Consider the following 24,440-nt stretch of genomic DNA (forward strand, 5'->3'; position numbering starts at 1 on the left):
TTATCCTCTATCCAGGCTCTCTCCAAACCCCTAATATCCTGCTGATGTATTCTTTTGCACCCTTGCTTGATTAAGTGTCTAAGCGCTAGTGACAGAACTAAAGAAACCATAGTGATAAGAGGATACAAGCTCTGGCTAAAACCCTACATAGACCGGCAATCACAGTCATTCATACTGAGTTAATAACCTGAGTTCCAATTAACTCAATGATCCACAAACAACCCTAATGCACTTGCAGTCTGTCACAAATTCCCCATGGTATTAGGACAGCACAGATAAAACCTGAAGGGAGTAGACTTTATCAATGAAAACATACAATTTACTGCCAGCAAACATGATCTTAAGGATGCCTGTACTTTATTCTGATTTTCCTGTAGCTGTTAATATACTGTCTGGTGTGCTGGGCTACAAGCAGTGAAGTTAGGGTTTACAGCTGATACTCAGTGAGTGCAATTATAAATGTATAATGCATACATATCAGCCACTAAACACTAAACATAGCATTGTGTTCACTGTGTGTGTTTCAATAAGAAATCCATTATAATAGAGCAATAAAAACCTCATTAATATTTGACAATTTGGTACATGATAGATGTGACACAATATAGCGTCAAATGGACGCTAATTGTGCAGTATAAATAGGGCATTGGATAAACTCTACCTGGAGACATATGGAGTGTGAGGTTTCAAACTAATGGCGACGTTCACATAAAGGCCCCTGCTGTGAAGAAACCACCATTATAAGGAAAGCAGTTAAAGAGTGACTTTCAAACAGTGATGCACAACAGTGAGAACTAGCATCAGAACAATAATGTTAAGCAATATTAAATGAGCCAAGAAAAACAAACTGCCCCCAGTTTCCACAACACAAAGAATAACACTTAATTAATGTTATATTCAAATAGGAATGAGTGTTTTTTTTGGGAGGGGTGGGGTTTGTGGTATCAGAGATTCCTTAACATGTCTTCAGCGTGAGGTTTTGACCTGGTTCTTCAGTCTTGAATTCAATTCCCAGACCAGCTCATTACTGAATCTTACTTGTCAATCACTCCGTTAGCCCTCTGATGTAGTTTGAGGGTCTCACGGGAATTGGAACCATCACTTTACCCTTTTGTGTTGCCAGTGTTGTGATTCAAAAAAGATTTTCTTTTCAAATGGTGGAGCTTGGAAAAGTGTAATATTTTCTTTCCCCACCCTGCCTGCTCCCTTCATTTTGATTTAAGCGCCAATAGATTTTTCATGGTGTGCGGAAATGTTTTTGTTTTGTAAGCTTTTGGCCATTTCTCATAGCCTTTGAAACCATTTCCATGAGGATATATCTTAATGCAACTGCACAAGTAACTCCAAGACTAGAATTAGGAAACATCTGTTCTCTGCTTGAGTACATATGCTCTGTGTAGGCTTTCTGCTAGAGCTGTAAAAAAGGCATTCCCTTCACACCTCTGTGGTAGATGGTTGAATGGAGCTTACAATCAGACCCTCATGTTAACGTGAGAACTGTATGGACAATTTTCATTCATGTTGCTAGAGTTGGGATGTCCCATTATTAATGAAACGCATTGCACTTGTTCTGCTTTATGCTGGCAAAGGCTGTATTCCAATGACTGAGCTGTGAAGGAACACTGTTGCCATAAGCAATGGAATGTTTTCTTCACCACTTACCCATTCTTTAACTGCAGGGAGGCGAACAGCTATGGGGCTGAATGAAAGATGAGAGTCAGATGCTTAAATAACACAAGAGCAAAAAAACAATTGGGCCTGGATTGCACAGTGGTTTGCACGCCCATCTTTGGCACCAAAGTTTGAATGCAACCTACATACCTGTAAAATTATGCATTTGGAATAAAGGTCCTTGTGTCCATTATAATATGTCTATTGTAAAATAAATGGAAACCCCTTCTCACAAGCTTCTTCAGCTAAGTAACCAACTGGACTGTGAATCGTCAGCAGAGTTCCTCAGCATTGCTGCAGCCCAGCAATGCTCAGCAAGGTGTGCTGGAATTATTAGGTTAAAAGCATCCCCTTGACATACCATTCAACGGTCTGGCTTAGAACAACCACTATTTTCCCAAATGGGACCAGCCAGTTTGAGTGACAGGGAAGCCTTGAGATTCAAACACGTGACCTTCTGTCGATAAATCCAACATTCAAGTAAGGAATTCTAGGCACCTTGTTTGTGACAAAAACAATGCAGTCTCACCTTGAATTTCACCTCGACAACTTTGGCTACAATAGACAACATTTGTATTCTCCACTCTTTTAAATTTATCTCTGAAATCCCGGCAGGGCTGACTGTCATTGCAGTTCTGCATGGCACTAGTCCTAATTCTGGTCTAGCGACACCAGAGGAGTCGTAGATTATTTTACTGGTTTTCAAAACTGCAGTATTTAGAAATTATCACTTCTGTGCCAATTAACAACCGGCATCCCCAGTGTTCTAGTGATGTAGTCAGGTCAAGTTAAAAGGCATGGAATGTCATCTGACATTGTCTGGACTGTTATGACCTTGAATAAGATTTCTTGTATTCAAGCTATAATTACCTTCAGACATGATTCCTATGAACCAAGTGCTGTGAGACAATGTTGTGTATGATTGTTTATTTATTCTGCGGTCAGGTAGTTCTGATACTTGCTGTTGACTGGTTATTTTTCTGTAGCCTTTTTATTGATTTTAAAAATAATAATAACAATCCTTATATTTGATATGACAGGTGATGTCTTGTAGCACTTCACAGGATAACGGGTGGAAAGTTCCAGGGCTTGGAAATGAATCTGACTGGTCGCCAAAGGAAATACAATTCATAATATATATTTGGCCACTGTGACTCATTTCGCTGGGCTGGTTATAATTTTGCAAGGAGTTTTTGACACGCCTGACAAATATCATCTCTTAATGCTGTGTTTATGCTTCTTTGCTGCTGACAGTATTGCAACATGCACCAGGGTGTCAGATTTACACGTTTCCCCTCCACATAGGGTCAAGTCAGCACATTATGTCTAGATTGTGCATTTGTTTTTTAAAATGTATTGAAGAGCCAGTTGAACAATTGAGTCCTCCAGATATCAAAGGCACTAGCTATATCAGTTGCAAGGATTATTATATTTAGTGTCTGCTCTTGATGCCATCTCACGGAGATGATTTAGGTGCAATGCGGTTTACATCCGCACATTATAAATGTGGGTGGCCGCAAATCACACTTGGCTAGCTCCTTAATCCTACATTCAAAATTGTAGACTGAATTTTTCTTTTAATGTTGTTAGACTCAATTGTTCAACTGGCTCGTCAATACATTACAAAACGAATGCACGATCCAAGAGTAATGTGCTGACTTGACCCGATGTGGAGGTGGAAACATGTAAATCTGACACCCTGTTGCATTTTGCCATACTGTCAGGAGAAAAGCAGCATAAACACAGCATTAAGGGATGATATTTGTCAGGGGTGTCAAAAACTCCTCGCAAAATCATAACCAGTCCAGCGAAATGAGTCACAGCGGCCAAATATATATTATGAATTGTATTTCCTTTGGCGACCAGTCAAATTCATTTTAAGTCTTGGAAGTTTCCCCCGGCCTGTTGTTAGGTAAAGCACGATGGAACCACATACTATGAAGAAGTGGAACAGTTTGACAGAATCTAGTAACAAAACACGGAGCTGCTAATTCCAGAGCAACTGCACAGGTTTGGCAGTAAGTGATTTCACCAGCGCTCCGGAGATTATTTTGACAAATGTTTTGTTTCAAGATTCTGTCAGGGTTTCCGCAGAGCATAGTGATTATGGCTCCATCTTAGCAGCAGATCCAAGATAGGAGAATGTTTAAGTGAATTAGAGTGATTTTAAAGCAAGATAATCGATCAAATAAAATCTGACCAGTATAATTGGTTTCACTAAATTTAATTGGTCATAATTTTGTGACGATACGTTTGATTCAGCTGACAAATCTCGTCCTCTAAGGTGTATCATGACATTATAGCATAGCCGTAACAGTTGATTTTACACAATTACATTGCATGAAAGCAATAATTTAATATATTAGGAACTTTAATGATTTTTTAAGGCAAGTCATTGCACATTACGATTTCTGAAAGTGCTGAAATTATTCTTTGAGGCAATTTATCACAAGATTATAGTAAATGATGTGTTGAAGATCATTTAATAATAGTGCAGTTGTGCAGTGGTGGTTGTCCAGAAAATACGGATGTTGCAAGCAATTTCCTCCGGATTGGTGATGGAGCAGGGACTCTGTGTAGTGTGCTCCGGCTGAAATTGCTCACAGAAATTTTTTTGGCTGGGATTCGTAACAGACAGGGTTCCCTGTACGACTGGCTAGGAGGCAGACGTCGTTAAAAATAAATCTTAAGAAGAACTCTTGTCAGAGAATTTAACAAGACTCAGACTTGATCAATAATCCTGACAAGAGGAAGCATGATCTCACCGTATTTTGTTATTGCACATACCATTCCCAAGCTGCCAACAAGCAGGCTCGAACCTTGTGAGTCACGCAGTTCAGGCAGTGTCCTAAGACAACCAGACAGCCAGGCTTTTGAAAGGCTGCACAGCAAGTGCAATGAGACTGTTTTCATTGTGAGGTTTGACAAATGATCCGTACAGCACCTAACGATAAGTTTAAAGATAGTGCGGTAAAAATAGTGTCAGTTATTGAAGCACGGAATAAATAGTCCTTGGCACTTAAAGAAGAACATCAATAGAATAGTCAGATGATTGGATCTAAGAAGAGGAGGAGGAGGAGAGCACAAATGATACTTTAAGGTGAAGTATTGAATTTCTAGACGGAAACTAAAGCTGAAATGAAAACTGAGTGCAGGGTTCAGAGATACAGCACTTCACATCTATTTGGTCAAACTGTGCCAAAACTGTAATATTTATTTAATAGAATGTGCCAAAATGTTTGAAACATGCTACAGAAAAGCATTTGATTTTTTTCTCTCTTACTCTCTCTGTTGGCTATAAAGCATGTTGTTCATTAGTAAGGAGCCTTAATGATGTAATCACCTGACCTGATCACGTCTCTCTGAATTTTCACTTGTCCGATTATCAAGACTGCTGGAAAGAAATGTCTCTACAGAAAATGTGCCAAATTGCCGAACTTTAAATAGCTTTGAAAGAAATCAATGCTGTTCTCTTTTGCATTTTTATCAGACTGTGTGTGTGAGCACATGAAATACTTGCTGCCTGGTGTTTACTTGGTTAACTTTTCTCTCTCTCCTCTTTTCCAGCACTATTGCTTTGCAGAATTCCCACAGCACAGGGTCAGGGCATTCCAGTGGTGGATCGAGCAGCTCCAGTGAATCCGGGAGCAGTTCTGAATCCGATTCAGACAGTGAAAGCAGCTCCAGTGATAGTGAGTGCAATAAAGCTTCACGCAATGCAACGCCAGAGGTAAGGTGGTCTCTCCTCAGCCAGACGCATGTTAAGGGGGTCTGCACTCCCAGCCAGAGACCTTCATTGAGGAGACTGATGACGGCTGTGTACACAAATGGATTTATCTTGAAATGTTGCCTGAGGTCTCTGATAGGTTTTTCTCATTACATTTGATTTGTTTTCTAATTAACAAAATTGAGAATTTCCTCATGATAATGGTTAGGTTGCCCTGTGCACACCCACGGTTTCCTGCCTTAAACCCTCCTCTTCTGCTAGAGCAAAGTCGATTGGGTAGCAATGGATCTGTGCCTATCCAACTGGACATGTTTCACATGTAAACGGGACCGTTATTATCAGCTAGCTGTTCAGAAGAGCCATAAACATACAAACACCCCACCCACCCACATACAGGCCCAAATGCATATAAAAATAGCCCACACACATACACACAAAAGTACACAAAGATGCACACACACCGAAGATGAGTATACACATATAAAGACGCGCATACACACACATGCCCCTTGACTTTGGCTCTGGAACTCTATCCCCCAGTGCCTTCGCCTTGCCTCCTCCCTTTTCTCCTTCAAGGCCGGTCTCAAGACCTTTCTCTTTGACCGTGCCTTCAGCTCCCCTCTCGACTCTCTACCCCCTCCTCGCTCCCTCCCTTCCCTCCCCCCACCCTGACCATTTCCCCCTTGCTCGGGTCCTGACCCAACTGTACAGCGCCTTGGGTCGTCCTCCCGACGTGAAAGGCGCTCAATAAATGGAATCTTGTTGTTGTTGTTGACAAATTTCAGCCAGATTGAAGTTTTAGTTGTTGTTTCCATTAACTTCCCTGGTTGCTTGGTCAGGCAGAATCAAGTAATGCATGATCTTAAAGGTGGACAAACTTTTGCACATCAACTGTGTGTCTGCAGCGAGAGTATTTCACTATTTGAGTAAGATTGATTGATTAAGGGCGAAACCTTGGGCAAGTTTCCTTCCTCCACACGCCTAATAATAATCCCCCCAAAACAAAACAATAATAAATTGGTCATTTTCAATCCACGACTGTTTGTGGGACACTGCTGTGCGCAATTGGCTGCCGCGTTCGCCCACAAATATACAGTCAATTCACTTTACAGTATATTCTGTGAAGCGCTTTGGGACGTCCTCCCAACGTGAAAAGCGCTATATCAAATGCAAGGATTATTATTATTATAAGATAAACATTTATCGTGGTAAGAAAAATAAGTGTGCAATGGACTGTTTTATTAACAGAAAACAGAAACTATTACAAATGTTTTAGATTGCAAAGATAAAAGTCCTATAGTCTTTTTGATTTAAAAAAAATTAGCTTTATTATTTGGGAGGTGTCTTTTAATAGGTAAGTAGTACTCAGGACACATTGTAATTAGTACTTTTGAGTTATGCTGTCTATGTTTAGGAAAACTATAATAATCCTTGCATTTGATACTGCTGAGAGAATCCGATATCCACACTAATTGGGACAGGCCCCAGTATTGACAGGAAAACGGTGTAGGTATTACTGTTCAGACCAGCATTCCACTAAAATCATAATGATGCATTCCCATACATGCACGCAACCAAAAACACACCTGAAATTTCAAGACACGTGCGGATTATCAGTGTTGTGCTGTAAATGCTATTTATTATCGCTGTGAGATATAGCCTAATCTTTCATTTTGCTTTTTTAATAGCCTGAACCACCTTCTACCAACAAGTGGCAGTTGGATAAATGGTTAAATAAAGTAAATTCTCACAACAAAGCAATTATAAGCAATCAAACTGAGTGCCATGGGTTGAATGATTCTCAGTCTCAAGGCAACCAACAAAATGAAGGACAGAGCAAAGGTAAACAGACTGGTCCACTGCCTCAGCCAGATTCCAAAGAGCGGGTTTTGCTGAGCCCCATCAGGGAGAAAGCTAAACTGAGGACTGCTCAGAAACCCCCCGAAGGAAAAAGTGTGAAGCAAAAGTCACCGGCACACAATGAACCAGCTCCGCAGAGAAAAAACACTGGCAAAAAGCAACCCAGGAGAGTTGAGCGGACATCCAGTGTGGAGGATTATAACTGGACCAAACCAAATAACCCCAGCAGCACTCCCAAAGAAAAGGAAAGTCGAGGAGCCTCTTCAGAACAACCCAAAGCAAAAGCAAAAGCAACCAGTAGCAAAACAGGGCCTCGGAAAGAGCCAAGGACTAACACAGGGCCTGCTGCTGACAAGAAAAAAAACAGGGGGCCGAGTAAGATTGTGCCTAAATCTAAAGAGTTTGTGGAAACGGATTCATCGGATTCTCACACAGACCAAGAAGAAATTGTTCCAGTGAAAATTTCCACACCTTCCACTGTGACTGCCAGTTTGCTCAAACCTAAGGAATGTGGTAACCTCAGTAACTTTGCAAGTACCTTTATAAGCAACACTTCCATTGACCAAGCCACTAATGACTTAGAAGAACAATCATTTTCACCTATTCCACTACCACAAACTGAACTTCTTTCCCCACTGAGAGACTATGAAGAGATCAAATCCCTCTGGGTAAAATTAGACCTGAGCCTTTTGTCCAGGATCCCTGGCCAAACACCAGTGGAAGCTGCCTCAACCAAGCCAGAGGACAGACAGCCCATCAGTAAACACAGCTGTCAGTCCCCTACACCAGTTACAGATAAAAGCAGCACTAAAACAAAACGGAAACACAAGGTTAGTAACCTTCGGGAAGTGAGCAGGAGTGAGGTTGAAAACAGATTTTGCATATGTCCAGGAAACATTTCAGCTTTCACAAATAGCTTTACCAGGTTATGAGATATCAGTCCTGCTGAGAAGGTTTCGTTTATTTTTATTGAATGTGCGTATATTGAATTGTATGCAGGCTTTTATAAAGAATGTACAGTACAGGAACAGCGTACTCACTCGGCTCAACAATCCAATCCGGTGTTTGTACTCCACACAAGTCTTCATCCATTCCTTACTCCCTCCCATTCCCCTCTCCCTCATGTGAAAGTCTAGTTTCCTCTGTGTGCATCTACGCCATCTGATTCAACCACTGCTTCAGGCAGCGGGTTCCACAATCTCACTACCCTCATTACACTGTCATTACCCTTTTGTTTTAGATGTATTTGCTGTAAAGAATCTTTAACACTGCTGTAAGAGACCATTAGACTATAAATGTCACTTGCACAGTCTCGGCTGAGCATTTAACATGAATTTGCACTGATTTAAAGTGCAATTTATCAGAATTCCTGCAATGCCCACTAACCTCCCTCCAGGGAGAGAGTGCGCATTCCATTTCAACAATCTATCTCTGGAATTTCCATGGAAAGGCGGGACGCACGGAAATCTCAGCTTGATTTGGATACTCTTAAGCACGGTGGCGGGTTTCTGCATTTGTCAGACACCAGGCTGGCCAAAAAACAAACTTAGTTTATAGGTGATTAGGCAATTATTTATTTGTACACAGACTCTGTGTTGCTTTATGATTTGAAAGGAAGATGGAAGTATTATTTTTCAGTTGGAAACGGAGACTTGCTTTATCCTGTGGTTGGGCATAGGTTTTTGCTTAGGATTCCCCAACAGGAATAAACACAATTGTAACTGAGCTGTCAGAGAGGGACACTGAGGTGTTTCGTTGCTTTAGGGCACATGTGAAAATCAGCAGGTCTAGGCACCTATTAGCACCTGACTGAAGAGTGAATGGCTTTAGAAGAGACTTGAGAGCAGATTAGCTGCCCTGCCTGCTGGCTCTTACAAACAGCGCAAATCTGACAGCAAGTGAAAGGGAAATCTGAGGTAGAAAGTGAAGAAAAAAGGAAATTTTAAAAGCAAAATACTTTCCCTTTTTATCCAGCTCCTTCATAAATGCTTTCTTCAGTTCTCATTACTTGAACTGAGAAGCAAAGCACATTAAAGTTATCACAGGAGCTCACAGCTTGCTTGAGAAAGGTCCTCTCTGTACGTTCTATCATTTCTTTTGCTGGGTTACCTTTCATAATCAGCATTTTCTTCTCCCACTAGTGTGAAAATACAGAAGCACTGTGTGACAGCAAGAAACAACGCCTGGAGAAAGAGACGCCTGCTGTAACTCCAGCACCTACCAGTTGTCCCGTGATCTCTGGTCATAAAACCCCAGGCAGCAAAGAGTAAGGACCTGTACACTTTATAGGCTCTGACCCCATTGTAAATTACAGAAGTCATTTTACATATTAAATAATGCACTGTCGAAAAGAGATTTTACACTGTAGGTAAATAAAACATGCTTTTATCTCTCGATGATAATAATAATACTAATAATCAATTTGTCATTCAATCCACGACAGTTTGTGGGACACCGCTGTGCGCAATTGGCTGCCACATTTCGCCCACAAAATATACAGTCAATTCACTTTATAGTATATTCTGTGAAGCACTTTGAGACGTCTCGATGATGTAATAAGCCGCTATATCAAATGCAATGATTATTATTATTGTTATATCTTTTAAATACATAGTGACAGACGTGATTTACAGTTCTGGTTGCAGTTATAGATTTAAATGAATTAGCTCCTATTTATTTGTGATATTAAAAAGCAGCATTAACAGGTGAAAGGTGCAACACTGTACAAATCCTCCCTGTTTTTTTCTCTCTCCCTTTTCGCTGCAGATCATCAAAGCAGATGACAAAGAAGGAGAAGAAATTCCCCCCTCCGCTGTCACCACTTCCAGACGAGCCTTCATACAAACGATGGAACAGTGACAATACTTCCTTAAGTCAGGAGAGCAACAGCAACTCTGCACAATCCAGTGCCTCGCAGCCCGCTGCAACCTACAAACACCGCAAATCTGACAGCAAGTCGTCCTGCCATGCAAAAAATAGGATTGTAAGTTGTCTACTATCGCTCTCTTTCTACCGCACCAAAAGTGAAAGCATCCTGAAGATGGATCAAAACCCTATTTATCTTGTATTTGATACCGCTTGATGATACAGGAGAGACACTTTATCTTGATCAGCCAGGTATCTGATAGATGCGCAGAGCCATTTCCATGCTTGAGTGTATCCAAACCAAACAGGTTTCCATGCATGACACCTACGCATGGGAATTTCTGTGTGTGGAATGGATTGCGCACTCTCCCCCGGAGGGTCACACCCTACATACCTAATTCCCGAGAGTGTTAGGCACAGGTTGGCAAGAGTGTCTGTTTGGGTGGGGTGGGTGGGGTGGGTGCGTGGTCAGCTGGAGTTTAACCAACTAAAACTTCATAGCTTGCCATTGAGAACGCTGTCTGACAAGCTTCCTACTGCTTGTCCAACTCAGACGACCTTGCCCGATAGGTTTTTGGTTTTTCAGGGCTAACAGGAGCTGAGCGGGTTCAATCACTGCCCCTAGAATCACTTATAAACCTTTGCAATTTAACACGCACGGGGTTAATATTTCAGGTGCTTGCAATATTAATATTAAATCAATTTTAAAAATGTCTTTTCTGTATCAGGCGTGTATCTTAGGTACTTCATTGCCTCGATTCCATACAGCGGAATTAATGATTTAAAGATTCCACCAGTAAGCGGTGTGTCCCTGGGGCTGAACTGGTTTCTGAGTAGATGAGCACAGCTCAGGCAGGCAGGCCCCACAGTAATCCCAAGATCTCGTTAATGTTTGACCAGCCAAGCCTGGCTCAAAAACGAGACGTATTCTTAACCCTACAAACCAGTGTGCTGACAAACCAGGTGGGTCGCCCTGAGCTGGACAGTACCATTCTGTTAGTTTTCAGATGTGGGGAGGGGAGTGGACGGCATTTAAACGGAACCGTGATTTAATGATGAAATCCTCATCTTAACGTATGTGAGTGGTGGGCTTGTATCTCTCTTCAAAAGACATGCATACCATTGTATTGATAATGTGACACAGGCCGCGTTCCGCACATTCACCTCCGCTAAACCGTCATAGTACGTTATAAATGGATGAAGCACTCGTACACTTCAATTTAAGTCGAACCCGCGTTGAGCCCAAACTCCCATTGATTCTCCGCCGAGGTGACCTCTGGTCCCACCTGATGTTTGTATTCTCACCCATACAAAGAGGAGGTTTCTGTATGTATAATCGCTGTGGAAGCCCTCAACTAGAAAATGAATGTTGGCATGTCATTTTCCCGCAAGAAGGACATGAACAGTAGTTGTGATTTGGCTGGAGAGAACCTAAACAATGACATCGAGAGAATATATGCCGTGGATTTCATACACACGTTATTCTTCATATTAAGATTGCACCTTTGAACTCCTCTACTGTTATGCAGACTGTAGTGGATTCTGCTACCATCATAGACGCACCTGAATCAATGCTGTTGCTATGGTAACATTTCAGCTCGTTCTAAGTTATTACCGTCGTATTCACAGGATGGGTTGAGCTTTTCCTTTTCGGTTTTCAATTTATTCTTTTCAAATCCACAGCGTTTTTTTTTCTATTAAGTTAAATCAAAGTGGAATAAACGAGAGGTGATAAGGATTTGCGTGTTTCGGTGAAATCCAGGAGAATAAAACAGCATCGATAATGTTTGCCTACTTATTAATTTGGTTCCCTGAACCTCAATATGGTATTTTCATAATAAGATCCCATGGCATTATTTGAAAAGAGAAGAGTTTCTCCTAGGGTCCTGGCTGACAATCCCTCCAAATAAAATTGGTCACTCGCTCCATGGCTGTTTGTGGGACATTACTGCGGCATCAGCCCTCAAAGCACACAGAAGATCCACCTTACAAATAAATCCCGTGAAGCGGTTTGGGATGTTCTCCCAACGTGAAAGGCATCACACAAGATGTAAGGATGATTATTCATATCATTATTTTAAACAAAAGATGATTTTTTAAAAAATTGACACACGCAGTCTAAACCCACCTCTTTCTTTACCACCGTGTTTTAAAAAAAGAACAGCCCGTAAATGAGCGAATATTTCTACTGAACCACGGCCCCACTAACTCCATTGTTAATGGGAAACGTTTAACTCGACCGCCAGTCGATGCCAACAGGTTAAAAAAAAATTCCTGAATATCGGGCAGCAGTTTTAATGGTAATCATGAATAGGAAACTTTGGATTGCAATATAGATAAGGAATAAAAATAACGGGCTGCAATAACAAATGCCTCTTTGCCACAGGAGGTCGAATTACACGCTGGTTCTTCAAGCAGTATTCATGAAAACAGCCAGCAGCCACCAGATCCCTGGTCATCGATATCGAATGGCCATTCAGAGCCGAGAAGGCCAAAATTAGCTTTTGATGACACGTATGTATTAATCCGTCTGCGTGCATTTTGTTTTAAGCCTAGATGAGCCTGTCAATGTTTAACAGCACAACTTCAAGGCAAAATCGTATCAAGCGCCTTTTATGACGAAAGCGGCCTCAAAGCCAATGAGGGGGGAAACAGCGACGGAATGAAGTTTCAGTCCGCAGTGACAACCGTGCAGTGTTAAAGCCCTGTTCAATTCAAACTGCGATCGAAAGTCTGCACTAAATTGACGTTAAAGATGGCTGTTGTTTCCCCTCTCCCTCCACTTCAGCAGTCTCTGAATATGACAGGTGTTCCACAGATAGCGCTGTCTGTACCTTGCCAGGCGCCAATTCATAACGTCTGTGCCTAGGAAGAGGGTTACAGGTCATGGAACCACAAAAAGCCTCACGTTTTAGCTCCTGGCCTCATCCCACTGCTGTATCTCATTTGTATTTTCCAGCAGGAATCACTGGATAGCAATTAGCAGCGAGAACGCTGGATAATTTTTCCCTCTCCCTAGCTCAGAGGCACCCAGTCCAATCGCTGCTCGTCTACTGCTGATCAACCAAGTCAGCGGCTGGGAATCGAACCTATGAACCTTCTGCTCTGCGTGGCTTAGTGATATATCAGACAGGCTTTTACCCTCTCAGCTAACGTGTTTCTGTGTGTATATATATACCTCATTTAATTAGGTTTGGCTGCTTGGGCTGAAAAACTGGCCAACAATCTCTCCCGATCCAGCTGAATCCGAGTGCGTGTCGCTGTTGTTAATTCATTTCTCACAGCTGAGTAATTGGCATGAATTTTGGAAATGTTAACTTTCCAATCCTGTTTTCAAAGCCCATTTCTTATCAGATTACAAGACGTTTGATTCTGTTCAATCCAACCGCCGGGGCTGCAAACATACACATGTAAAAATAATCCAGCACTTTTGTTGCTTTTGTTTAGGTCTTAGCGAAAAGCGTGTGGCATTTTTATTTTCACAATGCCATTCATCTTCGTAAGGCATGAGAGAAATTACAGAGGAGGCTAAACTGGATAGAAAAATGTATAAGTAGCCATTTTTTCCTCATGAAATTGACCTGGAATGTTTGCCTGTAATGAAAACATTATTATAATATCATCAATTCCATCACCCTCGCTGTGGATTGCAAACCAATTATTTCCTCAAATTATGTGGTTGAGTACGCTGTTGGGAAATAATTTTACGATTGATATTCACATTGAACTCTTCAAAGCACGTACTATTTTATCACTGCCAAGTTCATGTTCCCTATCTCTTCAACTTGGATGGATTAAAAGAGTTTACATTTTGGCTGCTCGTCAGCGCTAGAGCTGATGGGGGGGGTGGAGGGGGATTTGTTGGAGCACTATTTTAGGTGTTTTTCCTCCCTTTTCCCATTCTCTGTGGAAGACACTGGCAACAGGTGTACCAGATGATTGTGTGCGAGTTGAGTTAGTAAATGGCCTCCGACTATTCCACCAATAAGAGTGGGATCACTGCTGAGCCCAGTCACATCCTCCTATGATACCCTCACACATTCTCTCTCCAGCGTGGGTCAACTGGGTATCAATGAAGAGCAACAAGCCCACAAGATATCTTCGCTTGCTGACTCCAATTGTAGAGCCCCAACTGCTGTGTGCCCTACAGCTAAGTTATGCATAAATGATTTTCAAAAGGATGTTTAGTATTGGAGTTAGATAATTCAGATTCTCAGAAAGCCGTCTCTCGCTCTGTTCTCTGTTGCTACAGATCTGTCAGAGAGGTGCCATTAGGTCCACTGACCCACGCACAGCCTAAGACTACATTGTGAATTCATCGGTTATATCCAAGAGCAGCCAACCGGCAGCTCTATCATCACCAACAGTTGTGACTTTGATGAATATTATTTTCTTCTGCAGGTCTCACAACGCAGATTACTACATGCAAGAGGCTAAGAAGCTGAAGCACAGAGCTGATGCACTGGTAATTTTCCATTTTATATTCATTCTGACTTTTTAATGTTTCACTCATCGGAATGACACAAATTATTACTTACCACGCTACACCTAGAGGGATGTTAGTGCAGCGCTGATGAAAAATGAAATGATACTTTGCCTTGTTGAGATTCACATCACTAAAGTTCTTTTTTTTTTAATTTTCAGCTTGATAAGTTTGGAAAAGCAGTTAATTATGCAGATGCAGCACTATCATTCATTGAATGTGGAAATGCTATGGAGCGTGATCCATTAGAGGCGAAATCCCCCTACACCATGTACTCTGAGACCGTGGAACTCATCAGGTTAATGTCTTTTTGACGATAATTTTACTAATCATTTCTAGATGATAATTAATAACCTGCTGTGAGGAAATCAGATGGAAGATTAAGATCTATATGGAGATGTCATATTTCAGAACTTAATAATACTTTAAATTACTTATAATGCATACCATTTTGTTTGTTTGCTCATAATTTGTACTTTATTAATTTACGGTGCTCCGAGCCTCATCAGTGAACACTTTCCAAAATGAAACATTCTTTTCTCGCGATATGTGTGTGTGTGTGTATATGTATGTGTGTTTACTCTGCACAAACCCCAAAGCTTTGTGTTCTGCCTGTTGGAATAGAACGTGACTTGGGTTATAACCGGGGCTAAGCAAACAGGCTGCTATCAAATCCCAGAGAAATCCAAGGCAAATCTACCTGGCTAAAATTACTGTTCTTTCCCTCCGCTCAGTTGCAAAGTAAAACCTTGGCTCTGCTCCAAGTTTCCATTTTGTCATTAGAGGAAAGCAATCCTGAGCCGAAGCAGACAAATCTCAGTGCTTACCATTTACTCCTGATTGGTTGATGTTGGATTCCCAATAAGAGTTTGTGTCTAGCGCTCATCACAATAGATCAATATCCCGCAAACCCCAAATAGTTAAAAACCGAAACAAGCTAGTATTGAATTAGCTCCAAAGGGTTAAAACACTAAAGGGTTAATTTCTGTTGGTGCAGTAACAGAATGACTCCTTTGTCACCATGGGTTACGCTTGCATCATATCTGAAGTAGGTTGCTTGCATTTTAATCCTTAGACTTAAATTCCAAGGAGTGTGTAGTTTGGGGAATATAAATTATGGAACGAGGAAAGGAGAAAGCGGAGATAGGATGGATAGAAATAAATAAATCATTCTCTATGTGCGCGGGTTTTGTGATTACCTGTCTTTATGTAGGTGTATGTAATATATAAAGGAAGGCTGGGCTCTTTGTTAGCTGACACATCCTGTAGAGTTGTAGTAAATGCACAGACTAACACCAGAATCAAGAGGACAAACTGATTGGTGCCATTATTTTTTCATTCCTCACTGTGAGCTTTCCTTTTGTGCTAGCCTAGAGCGTTGGCACATCAGATGACTCAAGTTTCCTAGGGTTATAAGTGATGTAATAAGATGTCAGCCTTCTTATTGCAAAGCTATGCACTGACACATCTAGCTCAACTAAGATGTAGTTGTGCTGTGCACGCATTATTGCCCGCATATGTTTATGTGGGTACCCAACGATGTCTTTTTATTTCACTTTTGGCAGTGATTTATAAACGTGTGATGTAAGTGGAGACTGAAGCAAGGCAAATTGTGCTGGAGCTCTGCTCCATTCACCATCAGGAGGCACTGGTCTTAGGAGCCCATTGTAACACGCCTTTGCTCTTATGTGGGTTTGTTTATAACTCAATTGACTGAATTTTGATAGCTGAAAATCCTCATCCCGCCATTGGGCTACAAACGCCTGGCATCGCATTCAAAATAATCACGTCATGCTCAGTAATGTCACAGGTCACGCGATCGGAGATATCATAACCTGGAAGGATTCTTGAGCGGCCCCTGCTATAAGGTGGGCTGGCCCTTACACCACCTTATAACCAGGTAACCCTGTCATTCACACTGGGCTTGTTTCCCTGCGAACAAATACCATTCATACATATAAAAGTTATCAAAAAAGCCTATCGTACAACCAGCTCTTAATATTATTTCTACAAGGTGTGTGTGCAAAACGTTTAAAATCAGTCATTGTGATGTGCTTGTTGTGACTGGAGAGAGTCCCCCCCACTTGATCTCTTTATTAAAGAACCATCATTTGGAAATTACCGCACAATAGACCTGATGTCTCATTGTCTCCTTGTAAGAAAAGTGAGCGATTCGTTTTTCGACGGCTTATTATTGAGCTGGCAGGTGATTTTTATGTGCATGATGTTTATTAGGCAGGATCAGTAATTTTTGGGTTGTTTCTGTTCCCAAAGGTATGCCATGAGATTGAAGAATTTCACTGGGCCAGCAGCCACAGTCGCAGACAAGAAGCTTGCTGTTTTGTGGTGAGTTTTCAACAAGTGGACTGATCCATCATTGAACCTCGAGTGAATGATCTTTAATCATTTTACGTGTGGTCAATGAGCGTACGGAAATGAGAAAAACAAAGCAATCGAGGAAGATTTTATCTTGTAATCCTCTCAAATTGCTGTTCATTTATCTGTGCTGTTTCAAAAAGCTTTGCCAGACAAAATGTGCTGTATTAATATTATGCCATGTTTGCACACTTCGCCCCCCCCCCCACCCAAGAATGTGCAAGATCAGATGAAAATTGAACATCAGTTCAATTTACATAAATTGTGTGACTTTATTGAGTACTCAACCTAACATAATCCTTCTTTAATTTATATAGCTACCGATGCTTATCGCTTCTCTACTTGAGAATGTTCAGACTTAAAAAGGACCACGCTTTGAAGTACTCCAGATCATTGATGGAATATTTTAAGGTATTTCTTTAAAAAAAAGGATGTGATGACTGTACTACAGTGAACTACACCACATGGAATTCCACTTCCCATCCACATTCTCCAAATGTATTTCAGCACCAATCTAAGCATAAAACTGACTGCATTTACGATAGTACACTAACTGTGTTCAATTGACTGTTGACCATCACCTTGAGACAGCAAATATATCAGGAGTTTAATCACTTTTGTTGGGATTAAATGTTGAAGATGCTTTAAATGGCTCGTGATACGTACATTTATCAATTCCTTATTTTGAACTGTGGGTTTATTGATATCCCGATCTAAGCAGAATATTTCCTGCCGAAAGTTGTTCTGTATTGCTCAGGGGGTCTGAACAGCACAGCATGTCAGTTGTACTCATTCAGAGATTCACACATCAGTTTGATGTAATCCTGCACATCTTCCAACCTCAGCTCCAGTAGAATATCTGACAAATAATACTTACCGTTCCTCATAAGCACAAAATCTAATTTTAAATCTTCAGATAGCTTTCTGTGTGAATTTTTTTTTGTCTTTTCTCCCCAATCCCAGAAAGTCCACTCAAACGTTCAATGATGTTTAATATTTTAATTTCTGAGAATCTTTTTCCTTACCATTTCTTGATTGCCTTGGGATACAGAATTGTAGTTTTGTTCTGCCAAGGACAGATTCCAGCCATGTGAACTGAGTGGAATGACTGTATAAGTGCAAAGTAATGTATCAAGGGAAAAAAGTTCTATAACTTGACGTGAGAAGTATTGCTCTTTTAGATTATGTCACTTACATGGATGATAAATGTCTGTCAAATAAATAAACACAAAAGGCCAGATCAATGAGTGTAAAGAATATGATGGATCATTATTTGACACACTGGAGTGAGCGATCAGGTGATTATCATTTATAAAAGTCACCATTCTGGTCCGGACATAAAGTTGGAAGGAAGTTATCATAAACTCCTAGACTGCAATTGGAGTACTGAAATAACAAGAGATTTTCAGCCTGCTTGGATTAAATACCTAAAATGATTACTGCTTGAGTATTTCAGGATGAGACACAAATTTCTATCTGACTCTTCCAAGAAGAGGAACATTATACCTTGCTCCCATCACCCCGCCTCCCTTTTCAACCTGCTTTTTCAAGCTTGTCCTAACATCGGTCTGTGTATCAGGCCTCTGTCCCACGTGACCACTCGGTTACAGTTGCGGTAATAAATGTCTGATTCAGACAGACTCCAATCTTCAGTAAGAGATCACCCATGTGTAAAGATTTCATTCACTCTTGTGGACACTTGCACACTTGACATTTTGTGTTTGAAATCAAAAAAAAATCTGAATCTCAAAAACAGTGGAAACAGTTCTGTTTCCTTCTAATATATTCTGGGTTGGAAATAGTGAAATAGCGCCTTGGGACGTCCTCCCGACGTGAAAGGTGCTCTATAAATGGAATCTTGTTGTTGTTGTAGTATAGCATCACATGCCGGACCTCTTTATTATTAATAATAAATTGGTCACTTCAATCCATGACTGTTTGTGGGACACTGCTGTGCGCAATTGGCTGTCGCGTTTCACCCACAAAATATAAAGTCAACTCAAGTTATAGTGTATTCTGTGAAGTGCTTTGGGACATCTCGAAGACGTGATAAGATGCTATATCAAATGCAAGGATTATTATTATTATTCTCTTTCAAGAGGAGCTTAGGAATGGCTCGCTTTGCTTCTCCCAAACCCTTCAGAGAACGATTATGTTTCACATGTAAATTTCTATGTTGCAGAGCTCCTCAAAAGCCTCGCAGGCTCCTTCTCCTTGGGGAACAAATGGAAAGTAAGTCTTCTTCCCTTCACAATGGGTCTTATTTAACTGCACGCCTGGTTTATTTTGACTTGGAAGCAACATTTGATCATAGGGTGATCAACATTTACTCAGGTTGAACACTACCATGTTATCCCACTGCCAGTCACAATTGCGTTCATGTTTAAAATGCAATCAATTGATTCCACCCTTCCCCAACCAAACTATTTTCCAATTCAAAAACCTTACATAACCTTACCTTACATCGCACTGACTACAATAAATGGGAATTGACCACAGTTAATATAAATTACTCACCTTCTGAGTTGCCATCTTTCAATTTAATATGGACCTTTAGACTTAAAGTCATAATGTTAACATTCACTGAAAGACTGATGAATATTTCCTTGATAGATGTTATGGTCTGGTTAAATATAATCAAGTCACGGCTGATCGCCAAATAGGATTCACATTTATAGCACTTGTTGATTATGATCATGACTGAAAACTTACGTGAATATAAGCTCATTTGTTTTCAATGCAAGATTTATTTCTGTCCGTTCCGTAATAATGAATTCCCTGTAATCATTATGAATGAAAATAACAGAGTGTTGATATGAGCAGCAAGAAAACAACATGCATCACAGTGTTACTCTGGGTTTATTGAGTGCATACATGCTGCCTTAATATATTGATCATGAATGAACCCACCATCACTTTAACATTGCTCAGCTAGGAAATAAAACAGGCACTGATTTCAGTTTTAGAACATCTGCTTCCTTCTTGTGGCTCCGTGTCTCTAATTATATCAGAATTTTCAAGGAAAATAAACAAGCTCGACTGGAGCCAGCCCTTAGAGAGGCTTGTCTCTGTGGAACCCTGTTCTTTTTCGCTCTCTCTGTCCTTCTCCATCTCTCAGCCTTGACCCTGTGATCTATCTCTGAGGCTCGAGGTCAGCTCATCGACATGTGTTACTGTGGCACCTCCCCAGCTGTTACAGCCACTACAGTAACATTTTACAATTAAGTTTCTTCATCAGCCTAGATTACCAGCTCAGTTCCTGACTCAGGGCGTGACCGTTTGAACTTAAACCAATAACACGAATACGAAATGCAGAATACAAACGTAGATGTACCACACATTTAAGTGAAGCCTATTCTCGCTTTGGTTTAAGTACAGTTTTGTTTCCTGTTTTCAGAGCATTAATATTCCCTCCATTCTCCCCAGAACTACAGGAACAGCATCTCCCATGTCTCCAACTCCATCTCCAGTCAGCTCAGTGGGGTCACACGGGAGCAACATAAGCACCGCAGGCTCCTCACCATCCGCAACCATCAGTATTCCACAACGAATTCACCACATGGCTGCCAGCCACGTAAATATCACCAACAACATCCTCAGGAGCTATGAGCATTGGGACACTGCTGACAAGTTGGGCAGGGAGAATAAAGGTGGGTTTTATACTGACATGAGGTTTTTTTTACACACGCACACACTCTCACGCTTGCTGTTGTCATTCCCAAGTAAAATTGCACTGCTCTCAATTACAAGAACTGCCTTCTGATTTAGGATTAGCCTCCAAAGAATCTGTTTGAACGCAATATGGCACAGCAGCAGGCAAAACACAACCGAAATGAATAGGCTGTGCTTTTGTTGTTCAATTGCTTAATAATAATAATAATAATCCATGCATTTGATATAACGCCTTATCACGTCTTCGAGACATCTCGAAGCACCTCACAGAATATACTGTAAAGTGAATGCCTGTAAAGATTTTTGGGCGAAATTGCAAATTGACCCAGAATATGCGCTGGTGATTTAATGTTTCCTATATTGAATGGACTTTGCTGTATAAATTAAACTGCTGGGTTATCAATCTTACTATTGAGATGGAAAAGCCAGTGTATTTATTAAATATCTTCATTAGACTTTATGCAATATCACATCTCTCATTAAAAAATAGTCTGTTGTAATTTAGGTGAGCTGCATGATGCAGCGTGGTTTCTAAACTGACAGGATGATTTATTCATAGTTTACCTAATTTGTATTTATCTGTAGTGTACTAACGTCTGTTATATCATTAAATGCCTTGCTAAAAATTGCACCATCTCTTACACTCTCAGTATTGACAAATATGAACCTTGAAAACTGTAATATAATACATTGAGAAAGACAGTGAATCACTACAGTTGATGTTGGTAGTATTTTATACAGTAATATTTATACATTTGGATGTTTCGATGGAGAGTTCATCACTAAAAGAGATTCCTATAAGGATCATATTTCTAGGAAATGTGAATTTTATTTGTTTGATAATGATGTTTGAGACATCTCGAAGACATGAAAGCGCTATATCAAATGCAAGGATTATTATATTATTTATTGTGTGATACTTCCAATGGTAAAGCATGATTTTTTCTTATTTTAAGGCAATTATTTTGAGGTACTTATGTATCTTAAAATGTTGAAACCAAATTAAGATCTTGTAAATAAATGAAATTAGTCTCTTAAACATTATTTCAAAAAATAATTTTCCTGGAGTGCACTTGCTTTCAATGTTATACATTTACATAAATGTAATTTTCGCGTTCGATTGCCTGTGATCAAGGGTGTACTCTCAGTCACCAAATTGGTACAAATACATTTTATTTCTGGTAATCAGTGGAATTCAATCTCAGCATGCACTGTGTGATATTGAATCTCCCAAAAATTAACTCCAATGGAATCACGTGCCATCAGTTTGAAGTACTCATCCGATATGGTCAGTTATGTCTGAGTAATAGTTTTCAGTCGACGAATAAATAATCCTTGCACTTGATATAGATTCTAATCATATCACTGAATCACAGGTCTAAGTGCTTCACTGTAAAGTGTAGTGACTATGTATTTGTAGGCGAACGCAGCAGGCGGTTTATGCACCCAAACAACCACAAAGTGAACCAGCAATTTTATCTGAAGTTTGATGTGTTATCAAAATACAAATAATGTTATATGAATGTTCTTTGCAGAATGGATTGATTGGGTTTGCTTGATTCCTGCTTACAGAGTTACTTAACAAGAGCTGATATTGATCCAGTTGTTTGAAGTACAAGTTAGGAAATGCATTACAATTGTAAATTAGCATGAAGCGTTTTTTGTTGGGAGAATAGTCTTTAATCACGAATTGTAGATGATTCAATGCTTAAACATAGACAAAAGGATAATGTGATATTTCACAGATGATTGGGAAGAGAGTTTCTTTTGGCCAACAATCCGCCAGATAAAATTAGTCATTCTTGACGTGGCTGCTTGTGTGTAAATTGGCTGCTGCATTCGCTTCCAAATATATATTCACTAAATGTTACAATAAATCCTGTGAAACACTTTGAAATGTTTTGACAAAGTGATAATCCCGATATCAAATGCCAAGATTATTAATATTGGCTTTTCAATGTTAAATTATTCTGACTATTTGTTCTCTTCATTTTTGTTCATCTTTGCAGAGTTCTTTCATGAGCTGGACACGCTGATGGGACCATTAACACAGCACAGCAGTATGACCGTCTTGGTACGATACACTCGGCAAGGACTACATTGGCTCCGGGTAGAAGCCCATTTGTTATAGTGACTGTTGTACGCTCCTATTCATTTCCATCTCTACCTCTGCCAGCACACTAACTGTAACTGGTGGAAATCCTGCCATTCTGGAGCTCAAATTCCAGGTGTCGTTTAACCTGTCAGATGTCTCCTCTTTGCTCTTTGCTGCAGACTTGAAAGTGGTGGTCTACAGCCAGGGTAAATCCTCCCAATGGACTTGCAATCATTGCAAAACCAATTTGGTACCTGGCTTTATCCCACTGTTCCTACTGACCTCTCCAGTCCAGTGGTACTATCCTGAGGCATTTCGCAATGTTGTAAACTGCCTTCGGGCCCAAACTGATGGAACCAAGGTGGAAAGGAGTGCCTGAAAACATAGGAAATGCCTCATAAGAAGGTACTTAGAGGCTCAAGGTTACTCGTGAACGTCAAAACCCGGGATGCTCCTTGAAGGATTAATTGTTGTGTTTTCTCGCTACTCCTGCAGTCCAGATTGTGTGATTAACACGCTGCTTCAAACCGGACTGCTGAAGAAGTCGTACGAAAGACACAAGGTCAAAAAAAAACAATGTCTGACATATGTAAATGGTCTGAGTCATTTGACTCTTTATTTTATACATCGTTTTGCTGTTTTTTTTAAAGAATTGCTAAAAGAACGCTGACGCAAGTTAGAAATGGAAAATTGTGCATTAAATTGAAGTGCTCTGTGTTTGCTTTTTTTGTGGAGTGAAAACTCATCATCTTCAGTGCTGTATGGTATGCCTTAGAGATTTGTGATCACAAGCACTTTTTTTTTAAAAAAAGAATATTTATTAGGATGTACGTCCTAACACCTTGGTGGTGTATGAAGGATTAATTCCATGCCATTGCACCTGCATTTATTTGTAGGATGACTCTGGAGATGGGGCAAAGCCCCAATTTAGCAACGTTACCTTTGAAGGGAATTTTTAAACGTCCAAGACCCTGTGTGCTGATATCATCAGAAATGTCCATCTTCATCCTTCCATATCTGGAGATTGTTTTTGGTCTTTTCTAAACTAATTATTAAATTTCTGTGGCAATATGTTTAATATGTACCCACACATAAGGAAGTAATTGTCCTGTGTATGAAAATTGACTGATATTGAAAATGTATCATTTGATTGGGACAAAGAGAAAGGAAGATGGTTCCAAAACAACAACAACAAAATTACATTTGTAAAGCGCCTTTCACGTCGGGAGGACGTCCCAAGATGCCGAACAGTCAGTGATCAGGACCCGAGCGTGAGGGAGCAGGGTTGGGGTAAGGGAGGGCAGAGGGGGTAGGAGGGCGGTTGAAGGCACAGTTGAAAAGGTGGGTCTTGAATCGTGCCTTGAAGGAGACGAGGGAGGGAGCAAGGCAAAGGGATTGTAGGATGGAGTTCCAAAGGATGGGGGGAGAGAGGCTGAAAGCCCGGCTCCGATGGTAGGGCAGGTTGAGTGGGAGACATGGAGCAGGCTGAGCGGAGGGAGCGGACAGGTTAATAGGGGGTCAACAGGTCAGAGATGTTTCTACCCAAATTTTAATGGGTCTATTTGACTGACGCTTACAATGTTATCTCATGTCAAGACAAAATGCATCTCAACATAAAATAACTGAAATATAGTTCACAATTGAGAGCCAGTCAGTTAATCGGAATCTCAGCTGAAGGTTTTATAGGGCAG

At 40.5% G+C, this 24,440-nt stretch overlaps 1 protein-coding gene across 2 annotated transcripts in view; it reads left to right on the forward strand.

Moving 5' to 3' along the window:
* aff2 (AF4/FMR2 family, member 2) overlaps positions 1 to 23,938 on the forward strand; it is a 182,574-nt gene extending 158,636 nt beyond the window's left edge. For both annotated transcript variants that reach the window (XM_007892877.2, XM_007892886.2), the window contains exons 10-21: positions 5,239 to 5,401; positions 7,087 to 8,088; positions 9,400 to 9,524; positions 10,025 to 10,241; positions 12,510 to 12,637; positions 14,525 to 14,588; positions 14,768 to 14,904; positions 16,881 to 16,952; positions 17,300 to 17,393; positions 19,165 to 19,214; positions 20,409 to 20,632; positions 22,664 to 23,938. In XM_007892877.2, the coding sequence (XP_007891068.1) occupies positions 5,239 to 5,401; positions 7,087 to 8,088; positions 9,400 to 9,524; positions 10,025 to 10,241; positions 12,510 to 12,637; positions 14,525 to 14,588; positions 14,768 to 14,904; positions 16,881 to 16,952; positions 17,300 to 17,393; positions 19,165 to 19,214; positions 20,409 to 20,632; positions 22,664 to 22,785 (2,398 nt within the window). In that variant the 3' untranslated portion in view covers positions 22,786 to 23,938. The remainder of the gene's footprint in view (positions 1 to 5,238; positions 5,402 to 7,086; positions 8,089 to 9,399; positions 9,525 to 10,024; positions 10,242 to 12,509; positions 12,638 to 14,524; positions 14,589 to 14,767; positions 14,905 to 16,880; positions 16,953 to 17,299; positions 17,394 to 19,164; positions 19,215 to 20,408; positions 20,633 to 22,663) is intronic.
* Positions 23,939 to 24,440: the final 502 nt, after the last annotated feature.

The sequence above is a fragment of the Callorhinchus milii genome, unplaced genomic scaffold (genome assembly GCF_018977255.1).
Source record: "Callorhinchus milii isolate IMCB2004 unplaced genomic scaffold, IMCB_Cmil_1.0 Scaffold15, whole genome shotgun sequence".
Classification (NCBI taxonomy): domain Eukaryota; kingdom Metazoa; phylum Chordata; class Chondrichthyes; order Chimaeriformes; family Callorhinchidae; genus Callorhinchus; species Callorhinchus milii.